This window comes from Psammomys obesus, unplaced genomic scaffold, assembly GCF_907164565.1.
Source record: "Psammomys obesus unplaced genomic scaffold, mPsaObe1.curated_primary_1811, whole genome shotgun sequence".
NCBI classification, from domain to species: Eukaryota; Metazoa; Chordata; class Mammalia; order Rodentia; family Muridae; genus Psammomys; species Psammomys obesus.
Window position 1 is genome coordinate 2,338,002 of NW_026596149.1, and position 25,854 is coordinate 2,363,855.

The 25,854-nt window shown below is 41.4% G+C and overlaps 1 protein-coding gene across 1 annotated transcript in view; it reads left to right on the forward strand.

Annotated features, from left to right (window-relative positions):
* CUNH10orf67 (chromosome unknown C10orf67 homolog) overlaps positions 1-25,854 on the forward strand; it is a 109,513-nt gene that overhangs the window by 47,422 nt on the left and 36,237 nt on the right. The window contains exons 7-10 of the mRNA XM_055593911.1: positions 1,238-1,296; positions 3,453-3,518; positions 19,891-19,950; positions 20,855-21,133. Coding sequence (XP_055449886.1) covers positions 1,238-1,296; positions 3,453-3,518; positions 19,891-19,950; positions 20,855-21,133 — 464 coding nt within the window. The remainder of the gene's footprint in view (positions 1-1,237; positions 1,297-3,452; positions 3,519-19,890; positions 19,951-20,854; positions 21,134-25,854) is intronic.

A 25,854-nucleotide genomic window follows, 5' to 3' on the forward strand; every position in this document is an offset into this window, starting at 1 on the left:
TCCTTCCTTCCTTCCTTCCTTCCTTCCTTCCTTCCTTCCTTCCTTCCTTCCTTCCTTTCTCTCTCTCTCTCTCTCTCTCTCTCTCTCTCTCTCTCTTTCTTTCTTTTTTTGTGTTGTTTTTATTTTTTTAAATAGGGTTTCTCTGTGTAGACTTCGCTGTCCTGGACTCTCTTTGTAGACCAGGATGGCCTCTATCTCACAGAGAACCACTTGCCTCTGAAACATAGGATTTCTCTCTATTTGTGCAATAGCTCAATAGAGCCCTGCCTTGTGAACTAGGGGTGTTTGGTTTTTTTAAACAAACAAACAAACAAACAAACAAACAAAATGTTCATTAACTTTAGCAAAAAAAAAGGAACAGAAAAAAGAAAGAAAGTGCTAATCAATTTATTCTACTTCACTTAGAAGTGCTGTAAAGAGACATGTGTGCTGATTTTTCTCACAGGCCGATGTCCTAAACTATAACCTATATAAGGGAACATTTTGGGGTATGCTGTGGAGAAGCAGCCTTAGCTCTTCAAAGCAAAATGCTGGAAGGCAGTACTTAGAGTCAAATTTTGATACAAATTTTGCATGCAAATTTTCCTTTTGGAACTGTAGATTTTGTTTTGTTCGGAGCACAAACATCGATTTAAAAAATTGCATTTTCATCACCAGAAGTATATTGCTTTAAAGTGGCTTTTAGATTTAACTATTGTATATTTGTGATTTCTCTCTTTCTCTCCTCCCACCCCTCTCTTTGTATGATATTCTGGTCATCTACAGTATGAAAGCAGAGCAAAGATGAAAAACATGGGTGTGAACACTGGTGAAATGAGATTATGTTAGTGTCTTTTTAGTGCAGGATGATGGCGCACCACCATGACTCCCTCTCTCTTCTGATATGGCATGACAGAATGTTCTCAGGTTGTGGTCACACAGGGCCACCTGCTAAAGCACTTTGTGTTGGCTGTAACTAACAGCAAAAAGTGCCTCCTGCTCGTACGGATGAAAAGCATTTAGCCCTCAGCCACACTTGGATCTTGAACTTACTTCTTACTCCATATCTGACCAGCCATCCTAACAGCAGGAAGGAGGCTGTGAATGTCAAGGGCATTTGTGAAGGTCACAATCCTGCTAGGACGTGTGAGCACCATGCCCGCCCGTTCTTCTAAAGCCTGCCCTAAAGCAGGCAGTTTGAATACAGGGGCCTATGCATGTAATTTCATGGTTGGTCTCTCTCTCCTTTTGTTTACAGAGGATGAAATAATATGTCTCAAAGAGATTTCAGACCAGGATCAGCGAACTATTCAAAAGGTACGAACATTTTTTACATTGATAAATGACTCCTTTTAAATTGAAATATCAGCACCATCGGTGAAATGGCACCACGTCAGGGCGCCTTGAGACGTAGAAAAAGTTGCCCTATCCATTTCCCTGTTATGTCGCTTTAACAACATATTTCCTCGTTATCTAGAATAAAGTGGTTAATAATAGATAAGAATCCTCACTGGAAAAGCCCATTGGCATGTTGGTACTCACTTATTTGGGGACATACGAGCATTTATCTTGTTGGTTGTAAGGAACGGACGGTTAAGTGACTGTGAGTTTCACCCTTCGCTTGGAAGCATAAGAAGAAGAACATGTCTCTTCTCTGTCCACATGTTGGTGTTGCTCCTTTGTCTGGGCAAAAACAAATTGTCTTATTCTGCTAGATTGATCTTTATTTAAAGAGAAGTTTCGGTATCAAGAGTCCCTGGTGTGTGGTGCTCAGGAGCACAGCCCTGTTGTTGAGCCAGCCTGCTTAGAGTTCTCTGGGCAGTGCCCCTCCCCAGCGTAGTCTTCTCACCTGTGCTAGGGACCACGCCTGAGGCCCTGAAATGCACTCCCATAGTGACACGTAGAGTGAAGATGCATTTAGAGTTCATAAAATTTACAGATGAGAAGGCAGAGTCAGGCCCCCAAATTATTTCAATAAGTGGATGTATTTCCCAGTAAGTAAACTATCAATTTTTAGGTTAAATTAGTAAAATTAAAAGCATGGTTCTTGGTGTTGGAGATATGGCTCCGTGGCAAGAATGCTGGCTGCTCTTGTAGAGTCGGGCTCTGTGCCCACCTCCCACCCAGCTAGCTCTAAGTGCAGTTGCAGAGGATCTGACGGCCTTATGTACACTGCGCGCACTTGATGCAGACACACATGCAAGCAGCACAGCGACACACAAAATACACTTTAAAGAAATCTAAAAGAGAACACACACATATAAATCTTTGATCTTCAATTACAGAAGGCGTACTTCAAAAGTATGGTGGCCACATGGACCAAAGTTTAGGGTCAGGTTACAACCAGGTCTGGCTTTGCAGGACACAGTGTTCTTGGAGTTAAATACAATTTAGTTTCAAGAGCTGTAGTTGACACTGATAGGTCAGAGTTGGCACATGTTTTCCTGTGCTAAGCAGGCTTCCCTGAAGTGATTTTGTGTTCTGGGGCTTCATGCCCCCCTCGCCTACAGCAGCACTGTAACCCCCACAGTTGCAGACTAGCAATGGCGTCTGTGGACAGACAGGTGGGAAGGAGAGCAAAGCCAGCTGCGGAAACTCATAGAGCCTCTTCCAAGAAGCAGAGGTAGGTGGGGTGGGGGTGGGGGGCAGAGGGGAATCCTAAGGTCAGTGAGAAGCCACTTCTTAAAGAACAAGGTGTATGGTTTCACTAGCGGGGGGCACGGAAGAAGAGGTCACAGTGGTCAGGCCCGCTGGACAGGGTCACTCATGCCGAAGGGTTGAATGCCTTCTGAGTCCCTGAAGAAATCTAGACACCTCATTAGATGCAGACTTGAGTTTCATCAAGAGGAATGGGAAGAGGGGAAAGGGGACTGAGCCAGGTGACAGTTTGGTAGGTGACTTGTATAAACAGTGGACAGTATAAAGTGCTGAACGGTGACTCTAGAGATCTGCAGCAGATTAGTAGGTACAAGTAATTGATTTAGTTGATCAAAGGTCTAAACTAAGGTTTGAATTTTACCAACATGAACAGCAATTGTTTCATCAAAAAAAAAAAAAAAGAAAGAAAGAAAGAAAAGCTGCCTAAGGACACAGGTAAAATGTGTTTTTAAGGAGAATTTTCAGTCAAAATAAATGGTTTGATATGTAAATAAACGTCACATCAAAACCTGACGCAAGTGAAAATGTCATGAAGAAAGTTATGGAGGGTGAACTGACTCACTGGTACGTCGTGAGGTCACATCTTAGGGCGACAAGAAAGGTTGTAAGTAAATTGGCTTTGTTTTATTAGCTTCATTATATAATTATGTTATCAGAACATTATAATCTGTAGGAAATTAATTTTTTCTTTGATCACGTTGGGATCCATTTTGCTCCTACATTAAAATGTGTTTTTACTAGATTCTGTTGCAGAAAACATTTTAGGTATTGTGTTCTTATCTTTAATCAAAATGTCATATTTTTCTCTATTACAGCTAATAGACAGTAGAGACAGATTGAGATATGAATTGGATTGTGAAAAAATAGCCACTCAAGATTTGGTAAGATTTATATTTTTCCCCTAAGGAATTTGAATTCAATTTAACCTGACTTTAATTTAACCTGAATATTTTAGGTATGTCACAGGTAACAATTGCTGTAAAGATTTCTCTTTCCTTCATCAAAATCCTCAGTGTATGGATGGCTATAGCAGCTGTGTTTGTAGGAAAGTTGGATATATAAACAGGAAGTATACCTTGGGGTAAGAAACAGGATCAGCACTTAAAGTATTTTCACTTCATTCTGAAAATCTAAAAAGCAAAGTGGAATTTGAGAGTCCAGGATTCTGAAGGATTTTCTATCTTTAGTTACAAATCGCAGTAAGTGACAACAAGAAAAGAGGCCAGCTAGATACTTTGGCATTCTGTGTTAGTGCCGTAAGAAAACACTGCCTTTTTATGTCCTTTTAAGAGAGCTTTCCAGACGGCTGGTCTTTTACCACTTGACTCCCCACCCCCACGCCCTCACCACCAGCGCGTGGTGCGGTGCTGCCTGTCAGCTGAACACCACGAGTATGTCTTTGTTACAGTAAACTGTGTTTATTATAATAAAAAATAAAACACAGCTTGACTTGGGTCTGAAATGTGCTTGGAAAGAATATGACCCTGTCTGCAGGAGAATAGGTCGCTCCCAGGAAATCCACGCCATTTCACATAGTGAAACGTTTGCTTTTCCACAGCCTGTCACACTTGTGCCAAGTTGTGACTGTCTCCCTAACTCTGTTTTGTTACTCCAGGGGCACCCTGTGTTTTGGGTTCCTTGTCATAGAAATTAATGCAAAACAATGGTCCTGGATTACAATGAAGCCTTCTATGAAACCAACTTGGGAACGCAGGCGAGGAGGGAAACACTGAGACCCACTATTCACAAGCACCACATGTTGGCAAATGTGTTACTTGGGGTCCTTTACTTTTAAATACCTGCATATAAAAAGCACCCCCTTTCGAGTATAATTTGTGGATTTCTTATATTCTCACAGTCTGTCTCCTCTGCCCTTCTAGCAAAGTCTGGGCTCTGCTTCCAAAAACAGCTAAACACACACATAGTGATTAAAGAAAGTATTTTTATTGGGTGTGAAGTAAATGTGATATTGTTAGTTTGTCAGCAGCAACCGAGAAGAGCCACAGCCCTCAGCAGTGAGTTTGTGCCTGTACTGGTGTAGACCCGTGCCCTTTTCTTCTTTTATAAAAACTGTAAGTGTTTAACGGGTGCTATTGTATTGCTCACAGGGGAACCAATCCCATTTTATTTTGTTGTTTAGAAGTTTGTTGAGTCCCAAGCTTGTTGCCAAGCAGCAAGAGCCTGCCTCAAAAAACCCCAAGACAACACTAGAGGATTGGGATGCTCAGAGCTATTTTGGGTTCGAGTTCTCAGTAGGAGCATGAGCTTAATTCATCCTTGGGTTCAAGGTCACCATGGGTTACTGCTTTCCTCCATTTCCCTCAGGCAGTGACACTGCTTTAGAGAAAGATGACTTCCAGGCTGGAGAGATGGCTCAGCCTGAAATATAAAGGCTCACAACCATAAATATAAGAGAAAGATGAGTTTTGAGATCTTTGGCACTATTGTTTCAGGCTATGCTTTGTTTGTCCATAAACCAGAGTGTAGAAGTGAGTATACTGAAAAGGAGTGGAAGAAAGTAAAACTGGACTTTGTGTTATAAACATCTAATTTCTCACTGAAAGGCTTCTGTTCTGTGATTTTCTGTTACTGTTTGCCAAAATATTTTCTGGCCTATTAAGGGTCTCATGTAAAAAGTAAATGCATATTTAAAAACAGCACACAGAAACATTTAAAGAAATATTCAACATCCTTAGTCATCACAGAAATGTAAATCAAAATGACTCTGAGATTCCATCTTACACCCATCAGAATGGTGAAGATTGAAAACGCAAGTGACAGCACATGCTGGCAAGGATGTGAAGCAAGGAGGATACTCCTCCATTGCTGGTGGGAGTACAAACTTGTACAACCGCTTTGGAAATCAATCTGGAGGTTTCTCAGAATATTGGGACTAGTTCTACCTCAAGACCCAGCAATACCACTCCTGGACATCTACCCAAAAGATGCTTCACCGTACCGCAAGGACACTTGCTCAACTATGTTTATAGTAGCTTTATTCTTAACAGCCAGAAACTGGAAACAACCTAGATGCCCCTTAACTGAAGAATGGATACAGAAATTGTGGTACATTTACACAATAAAATACTACTCGGTTATTAAAAATAAAGACATGCAATTTGCAGATACATGGATGGAACTAGGGAAAAAAAACATTCTGAGTGAGGTAACCCAGACCCAGAAAAACACATATGGTATGTACTCACTTATAAGTGGATGTTAGCCATAAAGTACAGGATAACCATACTACAGTCCACACAGCCAAAGAAGCCAAGGAGAGCACGGGGGAGGTTGCTTGACTCTCACTCTAAAGAGGAAATAAAATAGATACCTGAAGTAGATGGAGCGAGAGGTATGTGGGAGGAGGGGTGGTGAGGGTAAGGGGGCCTGGGATGAGGTGCAGGAAGAGTGGGGATGGGGAGATCAGGGAGAGTTAGTGGAAATCTGTGGGGAGCATCTCTGGGACAGGGGAGGCCTCCAGGAGTCTTGGGTGGTTACCCTAGATGAGATCCCTAACAGCAGGGATATGGAGACTGAAGTAGACACCTCCTGGAGCCAGGCGGAACTTTGAATGGAAGAAGGGCGACACCAACCCACCCATAAAACCTTCTACCCAAAATTTGTCTTTAAAGAAGTGTAGGGATAAAGATGGAGCAGAGATTGAGGGGGTGGCAAAGCAATGCCTGGCCCACCTTGAGATCCTCCCCGTGGGAGACAGCCAACCCCTGACACTGTTAATGACACTCTGTGATATTTGCAGACAGGAGCCTAGCATAACTGTCTTCTGAGAGGCTTCGTCCAGCAGCTCATGGAAACAGATGCAGAGACCCACAGCCTCTGCATCTAGGCCAAGTGTAAGGAATCTTGTGGAAGAATGAGAGGAAGGTTTGAGGGAATTGGAGGGGTCAAGGACACAAGAAGACCTACAGAGTAAACTAACAAGGGCCCGTGGGGGCTCATAGAGACTGAACCACCAACCAAAGAGTTTGCATGGGCTGCACCTAGACTCCTACACGTATGTAGCAGATTGCAGCCTAGTCATCATGGGGGCCCCTAACAATGGCAGTAGGGCTGTCCCTGACTCTGCTGCTGCCTTTGGATCTTTTTCTCCAAACTGCCTTGTCTGGCCCCAGTGGGATAGGATGTCTTTAGTCCTGCTGTAACCTGAGGTGCCAGGGTGGGTTGGTACCTTGGGGGCCTCCCCTTCCCTGAGGAGAGGGAGGAATGGGGAGGAGGGCAAGAGCGCAGAACTGGGAAGAGACGAGGGAAAGGTTGTGATCCAGCTATAAAGTGATTAAATAAACAAAACTAAATAAAAATACTCCCCAAACCAACACCATACAGTAAGCGTAGGTCGGCAGTCACATGTGGTATATGAGAATTGTCACAAGATAAATACTTGAGAAACCAAGGGAGGAAAGTGTTATCTTTCTTTCCAAGGTTCCCTTCTGTGGCCCTCTAGTTCCATGGTTTCTAAGCCTGTGATGAGGTAAAGCATCTGGGAGGGAGGAAAGGTGGAACAGAGCTCAAGGTGGCAGGAAATGGCCAACAGAGGGACCCAGGACAAAATATAGTGCCTAGGAGCATGACCCATTTTTCTCTAGCTAAAATGTCAACCTTGAAGTTTTGATTACTTCCTCACAATGCTGACCACTTGTGAGTCCTTACAGTGTGGGTCCATTGATGCAATGGTCAGTGTCCAATGATGTCAAAGTCCTCATGATCCAATATCTTCTCCATGATGGGATCTATTTTCTACAGACCTCATCTTTAATACACATCTTTTAGTGGAAGCTTAATATCTCCACAATTACAAGTGAATAAATTTTATCCCTGGATGGGGCTTGAGGGAAGCCCAGGACAGAGTTCTATATGTTCCCACAATTCCGAAGCAAAGATTTTTCATTTATCTTGAAGTGTACAAAGGAGCGAGTTCCCCATCAGAAAGGAAGCTTGACTGAGCTCCCTCCTGACCTGACTTTCATTTGCTTCAACTCTGATTTTGCGGGCTGTGCCCCAGTGCCATTCTGAAGACACAGTGCTGAGTGACTCTCTGGATTCTTGTAGCTAAACTTCCCAATGTCCGCATTCCTTTTAACGCACGCCTCAAGTCCTCCCAGCCCTATTATGTGCGATATGGAAGTATTTGGCCGTCCAGATGGAAAACTGATGTTTCCAATGATCTCAGCAAAACCTCACTGATCAAAAATTCTGAGAAGAGTGGTGCTAGGTCCAAACGGGCAGTGGTGCTGTGGTGAGTGACCAGTCGCCGTATTCCAGGCAGTCGCTGTAATCCCTGAGTCTCCACCCACTGGTCAGTCCAGTGTGTCTCCTGCAGTCCTGGACAGCTGGTAGCCCTACTCAACCTGTACTATCTAATTATATGGCCAAAAGGACAGAGGCTGAAGCAAGTAACATTATGTTGTTCATATAATCACTAAAAATCCCCACTGTTTACTCATGAGAGCTAGGAAAGATCTAAGGTAATTAATACTTTATTGTTATGAAATGATTTACATTTTATAGAATGCCAAATGGCTTTCGAGACTCTGAGAATCTTTAGACCATACTTTGATATATGTTATCCTATTTAATAATAAGTTTGTAAAGGCGTCTCTACTCATGGTTTTGGTCCTCTTCCTTTCCAATTCATTTATCCACTAATAACTTTTCCTTGATACACCACTGGGAAAAAAAAGAAAGAATGTAACATTCGAATATTTCTTTCTCTCTCTTTTTTTTATTCTTTTCATTATTCCTTGTTGTGTTTTTGAGGCAGGAATCTGCTATCTACTCAGGCTGGCATAAAACTTGTGATCCTACTGTTTCAGCCTACCAAGGACAAAGAGCACCGTATACCACCACACCCAGCCACATTCCATGTCTTAATGGACTGTGTCATGTTGGGCTCAGGCAGAAAGGGCCAAGTATTGGGTCTAGAGAGATGAGGCAGTGGGTAAGGCACTTGCTGTGCTCACGTGGGGGCGGAGTTCCTCGGGTTTCCATGTATGCCAGGAACTCCAGTGCTGGGGTAGGAAGTAGAGCCAAAAGTGTTGTAGGGTTGGCTGGCTGCCAATGCAGCTAAAAATCATTAAGTTCGAGGTTCAGTGAGAGATCTTGTCTCCAGGGAATAAGGAGGAGAGTGATGGTGAGTCCATCCTCTTGTCTCCTCCACTTCTTTCAGCACTACCCGACTCCTAAAGGGTTTTTTCTCAACCTGTGGGTCGTGAGCCCCATGAGGTTTATGTATTAGATATTTACATTTCAATCCCTAAGAGCTGCAAAAATTACAGTTATGAAGTAGCAACAAAATAATATTCTGGTTGGGGGTCTCCACATGTGAAGAACTAGAGTAAAGGGCCACAGTGTTAGGAAGGGTGAGAGCTGCTCTTCTCAAGTTCCTGCCACCTCTTAAAACAGAGCCAACAGCCAGGACCCGAGGGTTCAGACGCACGAGCCCACGAGGAACACTTTACATTCCAGCCGTAACTACTACTAAGTGTGAGTGTGTAGAGCCCACCTCTCTCTTTAAGGAGACAGGACTGTTACACATCGCTATGTGAGAAGATACACCTGCGGCCTCATACCTGCTTTCACTTTCACAATCTGATGACTCATCGGTAAGACGTTCAGCAGGCTGGAAGTGAGACTCTTGCAGAGCTTTAGTGCTGTCTCTCCTTGGTTCCCCTCCCTCTATCCTCCTAAGAGATATCCCTGGTCAGGCAGCTCCTGGTAGGACACCAGTTTAATTTTTGCAAAACTGGTCCTTAGACTTGAATCCTTATGCTCTAGTGCACCAGCCAAAACCTTCAAGTCACTAAGGCGAATGGGAGACACAGGTGTAGGTTAGATGTTTAAACACCTACTTTATTCAAGGTTGTTAAACATCTCCAGCTCCCTTCCAACACCTCAGCCTTACATAGGAGATTAGTAAGGACAGGAGCCGTAGGCCTCTCAGAGCTACTTCCTACTGATAAAGGTTGATGAGTTTTGGGGGGATTACCAAACTCAGTCGTCAGGATGCCAGCAGTCCAGTTAAACAGCAAAGCAGCAGCAGCAACACACAGCAGCTGCAGCGGACAGACTCAGTAAAATCAGCTAAACTCCATCTAAACAACACAAGTTCCAATGCATCAAAACTGCCAACGCAGCATTCGGTCTCTGGAGAGTTTCTCTCTGAGAGATTAATGAAGGATCCAAACGGAACCATTCCCGAAGTGTAATAGTGCAAAGGCATTGTCTCACTGTCTGTGAGTGTCTATCACTTCTCAGGGTCCACACAGGGATGCTTTCCAGCTCACAAAACCCCTCACATGACAAAAACATGTGGGCTGTTTTCGCAGTGGAAAAACACTCCCATATCCCACACTTGGGACTAAAACAAAAAACTTATTCACATGACACAACTGAGTTTCCAAAGAAACCAGAAACTTCCACTTCACGCAGCAGATGAGTTTTGACCTGTACTGATTTGAGTTTTTGTGTCTCACCACCAAGTTTGATACTTGCTGTAGGGTTTACTCCTGGCTGAGGAGACTTTTTCACCCCAAGAATGGGTATGTGAAATGTAGCAGGAGACCAAATGTTCTTTTTCTCAAATACTTTTTATACATCTACTCAGATCTATACAGAGCTCTTCAGATCTATGCAGTTTTCTCCCCTTGAGCTGATTACATTCAGCTATTGCATTAATAGCTTTTATCCAATCATTAAAAAACATTTTTTTTTACATTTTGCAATCATTGCCTCATGTTGTGAGACTCTTCTGCGTTGTTAAATCACCCTCCGAATCATTCTGAAATAGAGTAAAGTAGAAAAGAGCAATCGTTAGATACAAATGTATTGATTTAGTTAGTCACAGAAAGCACCGGTTGTCCTGACTGTTTGCCAAGCTTGACTTTGTTTGCTGCCTGGAACAGAGTGACCTAGAGAAATACCTGAAACAACGAGTCATCGTCCTTAACAACGTGCCGACTGCCACATTCGCTTCTGTAGAATCTTGCTTGCTTGCCCACCTCACCTTGTGGTTTTAGAGTATAAAATGAGAATACAAACTGGACCCCAACTGAGGCCTCTCAGGACCTGTCCTGGCTTCAGGCCACTGGTGACATCTCCTCTCTTCCACTCTTGTTGGTGTTGACAGAGTACTTATTCCAGAAAGATTCCGGATGCCATTCTTCCTGTAGTCGACAGACATTCTGAAGGATTCCACTGGTACCATGGATTCTGTATGAGTATTCCCATTATAATTTAATGTTAATTTCGTATTTACTAAATAACTTCCAAAATGAACTCTACTGGGGTACAGCGCTGCCATTGCCATAGGGAAGTCTGTCAGATTTCCAACTTTGCAAACAATTAGTATTTTTAGATTATTTTCAATTTGATGTTTAACCAGTCAGTCTGGTATTTATAATATTTGAGTTTATGGCTTTAACCTGTTTTATTGAGTATCAGTGAAATCAAATACCTCCTCATATGTCTTACACTCATTTCAACTCTTTCTGTTATTTTCTATTAAATAGTATAACTTTACTTTTTTCTTAAATTGGTTTTGTTGCTGTTTCCTATGTCTTGTGGATCCAGTTTTACACTTCTTTGGATATCCAGTTTCCTCAACACTATTTTTTGAAGATGCTATTTTCTTCAATATGTGCTTTTGCATCTTTGTCAAAAATTGTGGAGTTGTTGTTTCATGGACTTATATTTGTGTCCTCTGTTCTACTCCATTGACCTATATGTCTACTTTATGCCTGTACGATGCTGTTTTGTTACTATTGCTTTGTAATATAACTTGAAATCAGATATGGTGATATCTCCAGAAGTATTGCTTTTCTCAGAATTGTTTTTACTATCTAGAGTCATTTGTGCTTCCATATGAATTTTAATGTTGGGTTTTGTTTTCTTATTACTGTGAAGACTGGAGCTAGAATTTGGATGTGTACTGCATTAACTCTGTAGATTGCTCTTGGCAAAACGGCCATTTCACAATGTTAACCAATCTGTGAACATAGGAAATCTCTCTGCTTTTTACTGTCATCCTCTTCTTTTACTGTCATAATTTCTTTCTTCAGTGTTTTAACATTTTCATTGTAGAAGTCTTTCATCTCCTTGGTTAGTTTTATTCCAAGGTATTTAAGGAGATAATGTTACTGTGAATGAGATTGTTTCTTTGATTTCTTTCTCAATATGTTTTCCATTGACATATAGGATGACTAATGATTTATGTTAATTTTGTATCCTTCCACATAATGGCTAATAGCATTCTAAATTTGGTAAAAGTCATAAATTCATTTAGTAAACTGAGAAAATGCAAAGTAGAATATATCTTTTAAAAACCTACAGTAGGTCACATTATAATTAAATTCCAGACAACAAAACGCCAGTGTCGGGGGGAACACTTAGCCAGAGAAAAATGACAGGAATTTGAATGAATTGTTATGCTAAAACACAGATTCAAATAGCATTTCTTATTTAAAGGAAGTTATCACACAGAAATAATGATGACAGAAAGATGAGAACATTAGAAGAGTATATGAGAGGCAAAAGTGAGGATGGCTATGACTGCAGGCTCTTCTGCAAGTTGCTGAGATCAGCTTTCACAGTGGATAAGACATTGTCATACTATTTAATGTTCTGTCCTTCATCTACAAAGAACATGTTTACAAAAACAGTTTTTCTTTAAAAGAGAAAGGGAGACTAGACAGATACAGTCACATGTCTCACTTCTCTTGGATGGTCTAATAAACTCTATATGTAAATGAGTGTCTGTTGTGACAATACTGAAGCTTTACCAAGTGCTGCATTAAAGAAGAAAAAAACTAAAAATAAGTTTAAAAAATAAGTAAAATCTTTAAAAATGTTCCAGTAACCTGTGGTGAATAAAATAACCATGGGATGAAAACCAAAAGAAATAAAGGAAAACAAACAATAAAATGGGAGAATGGGCTCTGCTCTATTAACAATTTTCATAAGTGTAAATAGCCAAGGACACCAAACAAAAGACAGAGAATAGGCTAAGAAAGTACAATTCAACCGTATGCTGTATACAAGAAAGAAAGAAAAATAAAAAAGCTAGTCTGTAAACAATTTTAAAACAAAACAAGATTGACTTGCTAACTTCAGACAAAGTAGACTGTAAAAAAATAGAATTACTGTAAAGGAACATGATTTTAAAAAATCAATCTGCCAAGACACAATGATCCAAAATGCATATGGTATATAAGATAGCATCATACAAAGGGATTAGGAGCTTGTGGAGCTGAAGAACTCAGCAATGAAACAGATAAACCCACAATTATAATTGGAAAATATTAAAAACTCTCAGCAAATGGTTCAACTGATATAAGAAATTGCCATGGATATAGTTTAACTAAGATATGTAAAATACAAGCCATCAAAAGTCTGTTCTGTACAAGACACTACATAACTTCAGTATAAAATTCTCAAGAGTGTGGAGTCCAGAGTCATCACTATAGGCCATAACATAAATCTGAACGTTTTCAAAACATTTTCAACATGTTCTCCAGCCATAATGAGTCTAATTTAGTAACCAAATAAAAAAGGAGACTCTCCAAATATTTTACCTTTAAAAAGCATACTTCCAGAATTGATGTATATTTTTAAAATTAAAATAAAAAGACATGCTAACTATGTAATACACAGATAAAGTAGTGCTGAAATTAACATAGCACTAAGGACTTACAAAAGCAAATAAAGGAGTCAGAAAGCAATTACCTGCCTAGCTCAAGAAATAAGAAAAAGAGCAAAATAGACTCAAACAATAGAAAGAAGCAAATACTAAAGACCATAGCAGAGATCATTAAAGCTAAAAACAGAAAAATGATAAAAGTAAATGAACAAAGAGATGAGTTCCTGAAAGACATCAAAACAATTGGTAAATCTCTACCAAGACTAACAACTTTATAAAAAAATGAGTAAAACTCCAGAATGAGGGGTGAAATGGGATACTAAGATAAGAAATTAACCCTTAAGAAAACAGTACATCTGTGCTATATCCCTCCTCCCAAGGCTCCGGAGTCATCAAAAAAAAAAAAAAAAAAAAAAAGAATGGACAGAAAGAGTGTAACAGACAGTGGATGAGCTTGTACAACCATGTTGGAAATCAATTTGGAGGTTTTTTCAGAAAACTGGGAATAGCTCTTCCTCAAAGACTCAGCTAAACCACTCCTGGGCATATACCCAAAAAATGCTCCATCCTACCATGGGACTCTTGTTCAATTGTGTTTATAGCAGCTTTATTTGCAATGGCCAGAAACTGGAAAAAACCTAGATGTTCCTCAACAGAAAAATGGATAAAGAAAATGTGGTTCATTTATACAAAGGAATACAGCTAAAACAAAGGCATCATGAAATTTGCAGGCAAATGGATGGAACTAGGAAAGATTGTCTGAGTGAGGTAAGCCAGACCCAGGAAGACACGTGGTGTGTCCTCGCTTATAAGTGGATTCTAGCCATAAATTACAGGATAACTGTGCTACAATCTCCAGACCCAAACACGCTAAGTAACAAGGATAGCCCAAGGAAGGATGTTCAGGTCTCACTGAGAAAAACAAGGTGAGAAAGGGGGTGGGGAGAGGAAGAGGAGGGACCAAGTGCGGGAGGATGGAGGGAGAGAGACCTGGAATTGCTAGGAGGACAGCTCTAGGACAAGTGAGAAACCTAAGACAGTGGAAACGCCCAGGAATCTATGACAGTGACCCTAGCTAAGACTCTTAGCAATAGGGGATATGGACCTGAAATGACCTCCTGTAACCGGGCAATGGAGGGATGGGGACACAAAACCTTTGACCCACAATTTGTCCTGCCTACAAGATGTGCAGGAATAAAAATGCAGCAGAATTGAGGGAATGGCCAACCAATGCCTGGCCCAACTTGAGACCCATCCCAGGAGAGAGCACACCTCTGACACTGTTAATGATATTCCGCTATACTTGTAGACAGGGGCCTAGCGTAAGTGTCATCAGTGGGGCTTCACCCAGCAACTGACGGAAACAAATGCAGAGACCCACAGCCTCTGCACAGAGGCTCAGGGACTCTTGAAGGGGGACAGGAAGGATTGAAGGACCCAGAGAGGTCAAGCACACCACAAGAAAATCTAGAGAATCAACTAAGCTGGGCCTGCAGAGGTTTGCAGAGACTGAACCACCAACCAGAGAGCGTGATGGGATGGACCTAGGCCCCTTACACATATGTAACAGATGTGTATCTTGGTCTTCATGTGGGACCCCTAACAACTGAAGCAGGGGCTGTCTCTGACTCTGTTGCCTGCCTTTGGATCCCTTTCCCCTAACTGGGCTGCCTTGCCTAGCCTCAATAGGAGAAGATGTGCCTAGTCTTACCGCAACTTGATATGCCAAAGCAGGTTGATATCCATAGAAGACCTTCCCTTCTCTGAGGAGAATAGAAGAGGCGATAAGGAGAGAAAAGGGGAAAGGAAGAGACTAAAAGAAGAGGAGGAAAGGGAAGCTATGATTGTATATAAAGTTAATTAATTAATTAATTACTGGCAGACTAACAACGGAAACACTGTCCTCAGGACTCAGCAACAAAAGGGCTGCTGTATGAATGAATTCACAATAGTTGTGATAGCATATACAAGTCTTGAACAGCCTGAAGCCAGAACAAATATTAGCAGAGAAAAGGTGGGTATTTGTGAAGTCCTATCCATTGGTGAGGAGCTGAGCGACCAGGAGAGGAAGAGTCAGCTATGTTTAAGAATGTGGCTCCTAGTGAATGGACCAGGCTCCAGTAGAAAGCCACACATCTAAGAAACTATGGGCAATTGTTCCTCATGGATTGCATATACAACCTTATACAATTCTTACACGACCTGAGAACACCTGCCCAGGTGTTGGAACCACCCACAGTGATTGGGCCCTTCCACATCAATCATTAATCAAGGAAATGCCCCTATACACTTGCCTATAGGCCAGACTGGGGTGGGAAGGAGGTGCAATTTCTCAGTCCACTTTTCCTGACATTCCTTCTTCCCAGTTGATGGAGCTAACTTGGGTCAAGTTGACAAAAACCTAACCATCACGCTTGTATATTTCCAACTGTGTTTTAGAAATAAAGAAAAAATTTTAAAAATCCTTGCTTGCAAAAGCAGGAGGAGGAAGAGGAAGGAAGGAGGTAGAGGAGGAGGAAGAAGAAGAAAGAAGAAACTGAAGGGCAAGCAGTTTTCTGTGAACTTGATTCAATTCTGTTCTAGATAGAAAAGTCCAAGCCAATTGCCCAGCCAGGGTTACACAGTGAAACACTGTTTTATAAAACAAAAGAAAAGAAAACAATATCAACAACAGAATAAGCCACCACCAACAAAACCTTAAGTAATTTATTTGCAAGAAACCTCCAGGTTTAGATGTTTTTACTAGAAATTTCTAGCAAAAATTTGTTGCTTCTCACAATTATTCTGGAAAAGAAAATATTACTTCCCAATGAATTTATGAGAATAGTTTCCCCATGATGACAAATCTAAACAGAGATAGTGGCAAACAGTAATAAATGAAGAATTGTTGCATATAAAAAGAATTATGCGCTGTGGTTTAGTGCAGTATACTAGTATTGTGTAAGATAGTTCAACTTTTACAAAGCAATTATGACGGCTATTCTTGTCAATTTAACTACATCTGAAGTCAACTAAAACCCAAGCATCTGCTTACACCTGAGAGGGAATTTTTCTTAATTAAATTATTAGAAGTAAGAGAATTCATTTTTAATCTAGTCTTCTGAGGTGGAAAGACACGCCTTTAATATGTGCCACACCGTTGGTAGCGTCTATATAAAGCAGATGAAAGAAGGAAGTGTGTCCTCTCTACTTGCTTGTCTCACTGTCCCTGGCGAGTCCATTCCTTCACTTGCCTTAGAATATCATAGTATTGATACTTTGCAAGATGTTTCCATTGGGGAAATTGGGGAAAACAGAAGGTCTGGCACTTACTCTCATACTTACTTATTACAGTTGCATATGAATCTCCAATTATTTTTTTAAAGGCCCATTTTAAAGCATTGGTGAGAAAATGTTGGCCAGCTGAATAACCAGGCAAAATTCGGTAGTTGTTAAAAGCCAAGCATGTAATTACAATACAACCCATAAATAAACTTTCATGAATAAATAAACCCATAAATAAACATTTCATGTTTTGTTTTGTTTGTTTTGGTTTGTTTTGTTTCGGTTTGGTTTGGCTTTTTGAGACAGGGTTTTTCTGTGTAGCCCTGGCTGTCCTGGACTTACTTTGTAGACCAGGCTGGCCTCTAACTCATGGAGACCCACCTGCCTCTGCCTTCTGGGTGCTGGAGTGAAGGCCTGAGCCACCACACTCAGCAGCAGCCTTTTCTAATACATATTTCAAGATATTTCTACCCAGTTGTACTTTTTCTGCTCATTTTTATATTTTATTTTTATTTTAAATTATTTGTTTGTTGGGGGGTGGTGTATCTGAGTGTAGGTGCCCAAGGAGGCCAGAAAATAGCACTGAAATTTGCTGGAGCAGGTACAGGCAGTTGAGAGCCAGAAATGTGAGTACTGGAGTCAATAATGTGTTTGACGACTAAACTTTTTAAAGCCCAATTTTTGGTTTTCTTTTCTGTTTTGGCATATTTCCCTGGAGTCAGGGAGACAGTCCTTACATTTTCTAAACTCTGATGATATTAGCTTGTGTTGAATATTATTTTCATTAAATGACTTGTGCATTATGTGAGTCAGGGGTGAAATTTTATGGGTTTTTTTCCAAGTAGTTACCTATTTATTACAATATCACTTATAAAAAAAAAAATTTCTCTTTTTTTCTGATTTATCATGGTGAAGCCTTTAAAAGAATCAAGTGAGTATTTTGGATTTACATATTCTGTTATAAAATGGTATGTCAATCCCTACACTAGGGCTGTGGTATTTTAGTTACTTCTGCTTTGCAATTCTTCAGATAGGGTACAGCAACTTCCCTGCCTCAAAAATTACCTGAAACACTGTAGATGCTCAATGTTCTAAAAATACAGATTTTTAGAAACAATTTTATGTTGAAAAGATGGGTGTATTACTATACCCTACATTAAACTGCACAATCCATAAGTGTAGTTATATAGCTATTCATTTAGGTCTTTAATTCTCACCAACAATATGTTGTTTCCAGTTCTGAAATCTTACATATTGTGTTAAGCTTATTTCTAATTATCTTGTATTCTTGAAACTGTTGTAAATGGATGTTTTTAGGTTAATTTTAGTTCTTAGTATCAATATATATACTAAGAAATCATGAAATTTGCAGGCAAATGGTGGAATCTAGAAATGATCATCTTGAGAAACACACGTAGGGTATATACTCATTCATAAGTGGATATTAGACATGTAAGATAGGATAAACATACTAAAATCTGTACACCTAAAGAAACTAATCAAGAAAGAGGACTCTGGGTAAGATGCTCAATCCTCATTCAGAAAGGCAAAAAGGATGGACATCAGAAGAGGGAGAAAACAGGGAACAGGACAGGAGCCTGCCACAGAGGACCTCTGGAAGACTCTACCCTGCAGGGTATCAAAGAAGATGCTGAGATTTATAGCCAAACTTTGGGAAGAATGCAGGGAATCTTATGAAAGAAGTGGGAAATAGTAAGACCTGGAGAGGACAGGAGCTCTACAAGGAGAGCAACAGAACCAAAAAATCTGAGACTGATACTCCAAACAAGGACCATGCATGGATATAACCTAGAACCCCTGCACAGATGTAGCCCATGGCAGCTCAGTGTCCAAGTGGGTTCCCTAGTAATGGGAACAGGGACTGTCTCTGACATGAACTGATTGGCCTGCTCTTTAATCACGTACCCCTTAGGGGGGGAGCAGCCTTACCAGGCCACAGAGGAAAACAATGCAGCCACTCCTGATGAGACCTGATAGACCAGCATCAGAAGGGAGGGGAAGAAGACCTCCCCTATCAGTGGACTCGGGGAGGGGCATGGGTGGAGAAGAAGGAGGGGGGTTGGGAGAAGAAGAGGGAGGAAGCTACAGGTGGGATACAAAGTGAATAAACTGTAATTAATAAAAATAATAATTAAAATTTAAAATGCACAATTGACTTTTATATCAATGTTGTATCTTGAAACCTTGATGGATTTATTAGTTACAGTCATAGTTTTATAGTTTCATATATTAACAAAGTTTACAAATATTGATCTTCATGCCTTTTATTTCTTTGTAGTGTCTTATTGCAATGGCTAAGACTGCCAGTAAAATGTTCAACAGCAGTGATGCCTTGTTCCTAGGATTATGAAAAAATAGGTCATTAATTCATCAATAAGTACTTCTTGTCTATGTTTTCTTACGGCAAATATTTGTAAAATGTAAGAGCTTCCTTTTAGTACTAGTTTCCTGAGAGCTACTTTTTATCATGAGTGGCTGTGGAAGTTTTTCAAATGCAGTAGCTGTGAAGTGATTACATGGTACAGAGCAGGGGGCACTGGGGTGTTTGAATTCCTGTACAACTGGATTGCATTTGACGATGACTATATTTAAGATTATGGAGAAAATAATTTTTAACTATTGCAGTAGGGTTTAACTATTAATATTGGGCTTAACTGCCAACTCATGGAGACTATTTAATACGGTTCTTCATGGGCAACAGTAACTGTCCTCTCAGACACCAAGATGTTATGAGACACAATTTCTTCAGTTCTGATCAATACTTACAGTGAGGAAGCTTCAGCTACTATGAGATGCGTGGTTACACGTATTTCCATCACCTTTTAATTTCAAATAAATTTAGTCATGTTTAGAGTCATTGGCATTACTTATAAATTCATGCTAAGCAAGTATGAATATTATTGAAGCATGCATTAATAGGATATTTTGATAGAATTATTTCATTCCTGGAAATAAATATTAACTTTTAAAACAAAATTTCATTTTTATGTTGTCAAGAATTAGCCGTTAAGTTATCTAGTATTTTTTAAAATTATAATAAGGATTACAATAATAGTATACCAAAATATCACTTAATAAGCAAACGACACATGCATCTATATAGCCCATTATGTGTAAAATCCCTAAATATATGCTAACAATTGAAATAATCATACTTTTACGTATTTCTGTTCACTTATTTTAAGGGTCTTTTTCCCTAGGTACATGTTTGTTTTTAATTACATTTAGTATATAATATGTTTAAGATGTTCTGTAATGATTTCTCCTTTTTAATCTTTGCAAATGATAACAGATGATATGGTCCTTGATTTTTACAGATCAATAGACAGAAAGAAGAAATGGACATAAGAAGAAAGTATGCCAGTATGTCTACTAAGGTTGTGTGATTTCTGTCTGTCTGTCTGTCCGTCTATCTATCTGTCTGTCTATCTATCTATCTTTCACCTATCTCTATTGCTATTGTTATCTCTCTGGGTTCAAGAATCTATCCATGCCATTGCTTTTTCATATATGAGTTTAATTGCTTTCTCATATATGAGTTTAAAAAAATGTGTTTGATATTAAGAGTAGATAATGCTCTTGCAGAATCGCCTGATTCCTAGCACACAACCACCTCAGACTCCAGCTCCAGGGGATCCAACATCTTCTGAACTCTGATATCACCAACATCCATGTGCATACACACACATACACAAAGAAATAAAAATTAAAATAAGTCTTTTAAAAAAAAGGAAAGCAAACACTTGAAAGTAAAATAAGATGGGTAAGTGGGAGATAGAAGCTGAGGGAAGTAGGAGGGGAAGAAGGCAGTGAACAGAGAACCAGCAAGCCATTCCTCAGACAGGTAGCTGCAAGTGCTAAGGCACAAGCTCCCACCTCCCGCCTCCCCTCTCTGCTTTTTCCCCATTTTCCACCTTGACACAAACCTCAGACTGCCACCTCATCAAGTTACAAGGACTGTCTTTACAGGTGCTGCCAAGGAATGTCTCTCTGTTCCTGTGCTTTTCCTAGGACAATGGGTTAGGGGGACATCCAGTCTCATTGATCAGGCCAGGCGAGGGGGCTGTGGGGCTGGGAACAAGGGCAGATTAGCAGCCCTGCAAATGAACTGCTCCCTAGGAATTCCTGCTCAGGGGAGGACAGGGGAGGACAGGGGAGGACAGGGGAGGACAGGGGAGGACAGGGGAGGACAGGGGAGGACAGGGGAGGACAGGGGAGGACAGGGGAGGAGAACCAATCTCAGGGCTGAGATGAGAGTAACTGTTGGTTCTTTTTGAGCAGAGAGGAGTGAAGCCAGGAGAGTCTGTCTTCAAGTTACCATCGCGTCGTTTCAAGAGCTTCACATCGTCTGAAAGTTCACTTTCTAGGGGACTACCTTCTGCTTCCCTCAGTGTATCACCTAAGGCTAAAAAGAAGTCGGGAAAGAAACATTCTAGGGCTGCTCTTGAGTCTCCATCTGCTCCTGCTGCTGAGGCCGCTGACACTGAAGGTGGTGCTCTCGCTTGCCCTTTCTCTAAAGTTGTTGCTGACATGCTTGGAAGGCCAATGAAGGACAAGCAAGTAAGAGCCAAGCTTGCATAGCACTCCCTCTACTGCGCTCCAAGTACTTCACCTGTGCAAGGGGTCCTGCCGTGTTAGCCTCTTTCAGCTGCAGCCTCATGCCCCCCTGCTTCCCGCCCAGCATCATCCAGGGGCATTGTCTAACATACCCGATTCTCATGAATAACGGCTCTAGATACAAACAAGGCTGCCCTTGGTAGGACCCTTAGCTTTCTCAAAACGAGACTTGGTATACACAGCTGGCCGCATTGTGTAGATTCATTAGCAAGCCTTAGCAAATCTCTGTTGAATCAGTAAAATCTGAGAGGCTACATCCTAAGTGCTTGCTGGGGCAAATCACACTAACTCCTTACTGCCTGCTATTGTACTACTGATGTCTTCCTGAAGGACATGGGAGGATGTGGTCCTTTTGTTCACCCAGGAGTCTATACTTCTTAGCTAGATTGAGTAACGCTGTTGAGAATAGATGTGCATGAGTTAAAAGCTATTGCTCTCGTTTACCATGTTAAGAGTCAATTCTCTGAAGTTCCGCAGATTGGTGGCTTGTGAGAGTTAAGGGGACACCATTCCCTTGGGTTTGGGTTTTAAACTGCATACACAGAAGAAAACTAGCTGAATGCAAGCACCAATCTCCCTCTACTTCTTGACTGTGGACACGATATGTGGCCAGATGATGCAGCTGCCTGCTGCTTTGACTTCACCATGGTCGGCAGCCCTCTGGAACTGAGAGCCAAAATAAACCCTTTCTCCCCTAAATTTCTTTTGTAAAGGTATTTAACAAGAGCAAAAAGTAGCAAGGGCATGGCTTCTTATTGGACAGTGTGTTCCGCAAGACAACCTTTTCTTCTATTTATGGTTGTACGCTTAGCCTTTAGTGGCTGAGTCATCTCTCCAGCCTAAGATTGCCCTTCCTAACGACCCGGGGAGAACTTCTTCGTGCTTAGCTGTGGGGATAGTTATGGCTGTTGGTGCACATCGTATGTTGGCACCATGGGCTGTGTAACTAGACAAAAGTTTAGACCCAACTCATGACTAATGGCCAGTGTAGAGCCTTTCATGTAGAGTCTGTCCAGTTGGATGTGTAGATCTCCTGTGTTCCTCAAGCTTGTTCTGCAAGGTTCTGTGTTCTTCCTCCTTTGCAGGTGGCAGAATCTGTCTGTCTTAGGGCATGGAAGGACAGAGCAGAATTGTGTATGCAGTTGTGTGCACCTGCTTCAAACGGGGACAGGCAAGGATACAGGCCTCTTAAGCCATCTAATCAGACAGGTAGATGACACCCAGGGAAGGGGTGAGATAAGGCTCTCCAATGAGACTCTAGCAGGGAAGGTCAATCTACCTAGAAGGAAGCATCAAGAGGATGAAATGAATCATTCTCAGTTGCTATAGTGGTGTGTGCCTGTGTGAGTTCAACACAGAGGCAGAGGCTGAATGATTGTAGGCTAGGCTACAATAGTGAGTCTGAGGCCAGTAAGGACTTTATTGCAAGTTCTGCTTCAAAAACAAAAGCAAGAGAAAATAAAGAAGGGGAGAAGGAAAGGAAGGATGGATACATCTTTCCAGTACAAAGACTAGGAAGTGGCGTCAAGTGAAAGGCTGCGTGAACCTCCAGGGAAGACTGCACACCACCGATCAGTGACTTGGTCCTACAACTGACTGTTTTATAATGCAGCTGTTGAGAAGTGTACTGATTTTAATTCTTAAAAAAAAATAATTGAACGAAGGGTTGGAAAGGTGGCTCAGGCTTTCAGAGTGCACTACAAGGTGTGCAAGCCTGAGAGCCTGACGTGGACTCCCTCCAGCTCGTGTAAACAGCCAATGAGGCTGCCTGTGCCCTCAGAAAGCCAAGTGGGGCTGCTATGCCCTTAAAGACAAGTGTGATTGCTTATGTCCTTACCCCACCAGTTCCAGGTGAGACAGGCCAGCCAGCCAGCAAGAAACCCTGCTTCAGGGGAATAGAGCGGAGTAGAATAAGACACTCAAGGTCCTCTTCTGGCCTCTGACTGCTTGGGCAGGTGCTCACATGTCTGTTGTCTGTCTGTCTGTCTACCTCTCACTCTGCATCACTCCCCTCTCTTCCCATTCCCAACCCGTTTCTCACACACATCACACACAAAAAAAAAAACTTAAAACTAAAACACTGGTGTGAGTGTTCAGTACCACCTATGTCAGGAGCAGGGCGACCAGCCAACCACCCCAAGTGACCATATCAGAAGAGCAAGGGTTCCTTGCCAAAGGACCATAGGCTCAATATTATGCCACCTAGTTTTTCAAAAACAAAAAGGCTTTTATAACTGTCTGGAGATGTATCATAGTAATAGAGTACTTGCCTACCATGCCCAGACCCATAGGTTCTATTTCCCAGCACTCACAAAAGGTAAGTTTTTCACTGAAGGCTGACATCGTGGAGGCAGATTTTTAAGAGTACAGATCTGTGTCCTCAGTGTTATTGGGGGAGAGGAGATATTGCTCTATTCGGCAGTGGAAAGAAGAGGTATTAGAGTTTGAGGGGTAGGCTCAAGCTGCCATTATGCCTCCCCACCTCTATCCGGTGGAGTTTTTACATGGCAAGGAGAGGTGAGCTCATGGCCTTACACGGTCACTGACTTGGAATGTTCACTTTGTGAACGTCCATCCTTGAAAAGCAGGTTTAAACCTTCTTTCGGTAGATTCTGGAGGCACTTTATTTTTTAAAGGATTCATACCCAGCTGTGTCCAGTCCTTAGCTGAATGCAAGGGGCTCTAGCCTTAGGCATAGTGAGCTGGTGCTGGGTATCCTGTTTCAGAAGGTATCAATGGCCAAGGAAGGGGGTTCTTCTCTAGGATGTCTGGAACCTGAGGTGCTACACAGAGAGCAGAGCCAACAGCCAGGCCAGGCAGCTGAGCTCTCATCTTGGATCCCAGCAGCAGGGGGCAGATGCAGGATCAGCTCCTTGTCCCCTTCATGACCCCAAGGCTGGAATCCTAGAAATCTGGCTCAGAAGCTTCTGTGTCCTCAATATAGATTTTAACCTCAAGAGAGAGAGAGAGAGAGAGAGAGCTCTCTCTCTCTCTTTCTCTCTCTCTCTCTCTCTCTCTCTCTCTCTCACACACACACACACATACTGCTCTCTCCCACTGAGAAGACACAAAGAGAGAGAGGAAAGCTGATTTAGGGTCTCTGAGCATCATAATTTCAGTCAGTTTTCCTCTTTGTGTTACTCTCTCTTCTGATAATGACTATTATTTAGAGGTTTCCAGGGCTTCGTGGAATATTCTGTCAGCTGGTGAGACTCTTAAGTTAATGTTTAACAGTATGCACAAACTGAACAAGAGGAGGGCATGGGACCTAAGCAGGTCCTCACATCTTCACAGCAGTTGATTCAGTTTTTAAACACGTTTTCCAGTTGTGGTTGTTACTAACATAAGGCAGTGTTACATTAGCAACCATAATCCCATGGCCACCATCCGGTTTGATGATTCCTTTTTTTCAGGGCATGTTAGCTTCATCGGCGCCACCCCCTTTAGGATTCCCTTTAAATGTTTAACTCGGAGTCTCTAGACCTCTTCAAATGACTTTATAATATCTACTACGTGCAAATGACCACATGGAAAGCTCCCAGTAGGGACTTTTACATCAGTCATCTCACTTCCTAATTAATCACACTTATTTTTGAAATCTGTGTCATTTGGTGGGAACAGTGCACATGCTGTCTGCGGGAGGCACAGAGATAAAGGCGGTGTTTAGTCAGTCTGAAAAACATGACACACACGCTGCCTTCAGACTGCAGTTTATAAACGATTTCACAACATAAAATTTGTATTTGTACAGGGTACTTATGTAAGTTTATTTTTTGATAGCTGTAAAATTGTTCAAATACTAAGGTTTTACTTATCAAGGTTACATTGGATTCACAGGTTTCTCTTCCTCCTCACGCAACCCCAAATAATTAGTTAATTAAGGTCGCACCCAGTAAATGCTTTTCTGGAAGACTTCTGGGCCTTTTTTGGGGTAGCCTGGTCTACACTGACAGGCCATATGGCATATGTTTAGGTCTTCTAAGAGCCCTTCTGTGTGGGAAGTAGGACAAGGGAAAGGCCAGTCTTGTTCCCATTCCTCCCACAACACAAAGCAATTCATGTAGGCAGAAACCCAAGAACAAAGGAACAAAGACTAAACAATGTCCAACATTCAATAATGACTAGTAAAATATTTTTGCATTTATGACTATACCCATTCTTCAAGCTAGTAACTTTTAAAATTATTTTATGATACCAAATTATTTTTATCTACCAAATTATTATTACCTCCACCATTCAACTCTTTTGTTTGGCTAAATTACACATAAAGATTAAAATAAACTGTATAAGGGAAGAAAGTAACATACCCGTTCATTGTTTCAGTATTTCATTGGTTTCCCTCTTGGTGGGGCCAGGGAAAGGAGGTTTGAGTTCTAGGGGTGCAGAGAGAAGCCAACACTTTGCTGGGTGTTGAGCTTGGAATGGCTGGCAACTGAGTCACAGAGAGAGGAAGATCATAGATATGACATGCATGGTCTTTGGAGGCTGTCAAAAGATATTTACTGTATTTTGATAATCACGTTAATGCAAAAGAATTCCACTTATGTCGGTTTTATTAGGGTATAAATGCACACATAGAACACATGTGCTGTGTGCGTGTGCGCGCTCACATGTGCGCACGTGAGTTGCATATCCCACACTAGCTGGTTCATGACCTTCCAGGA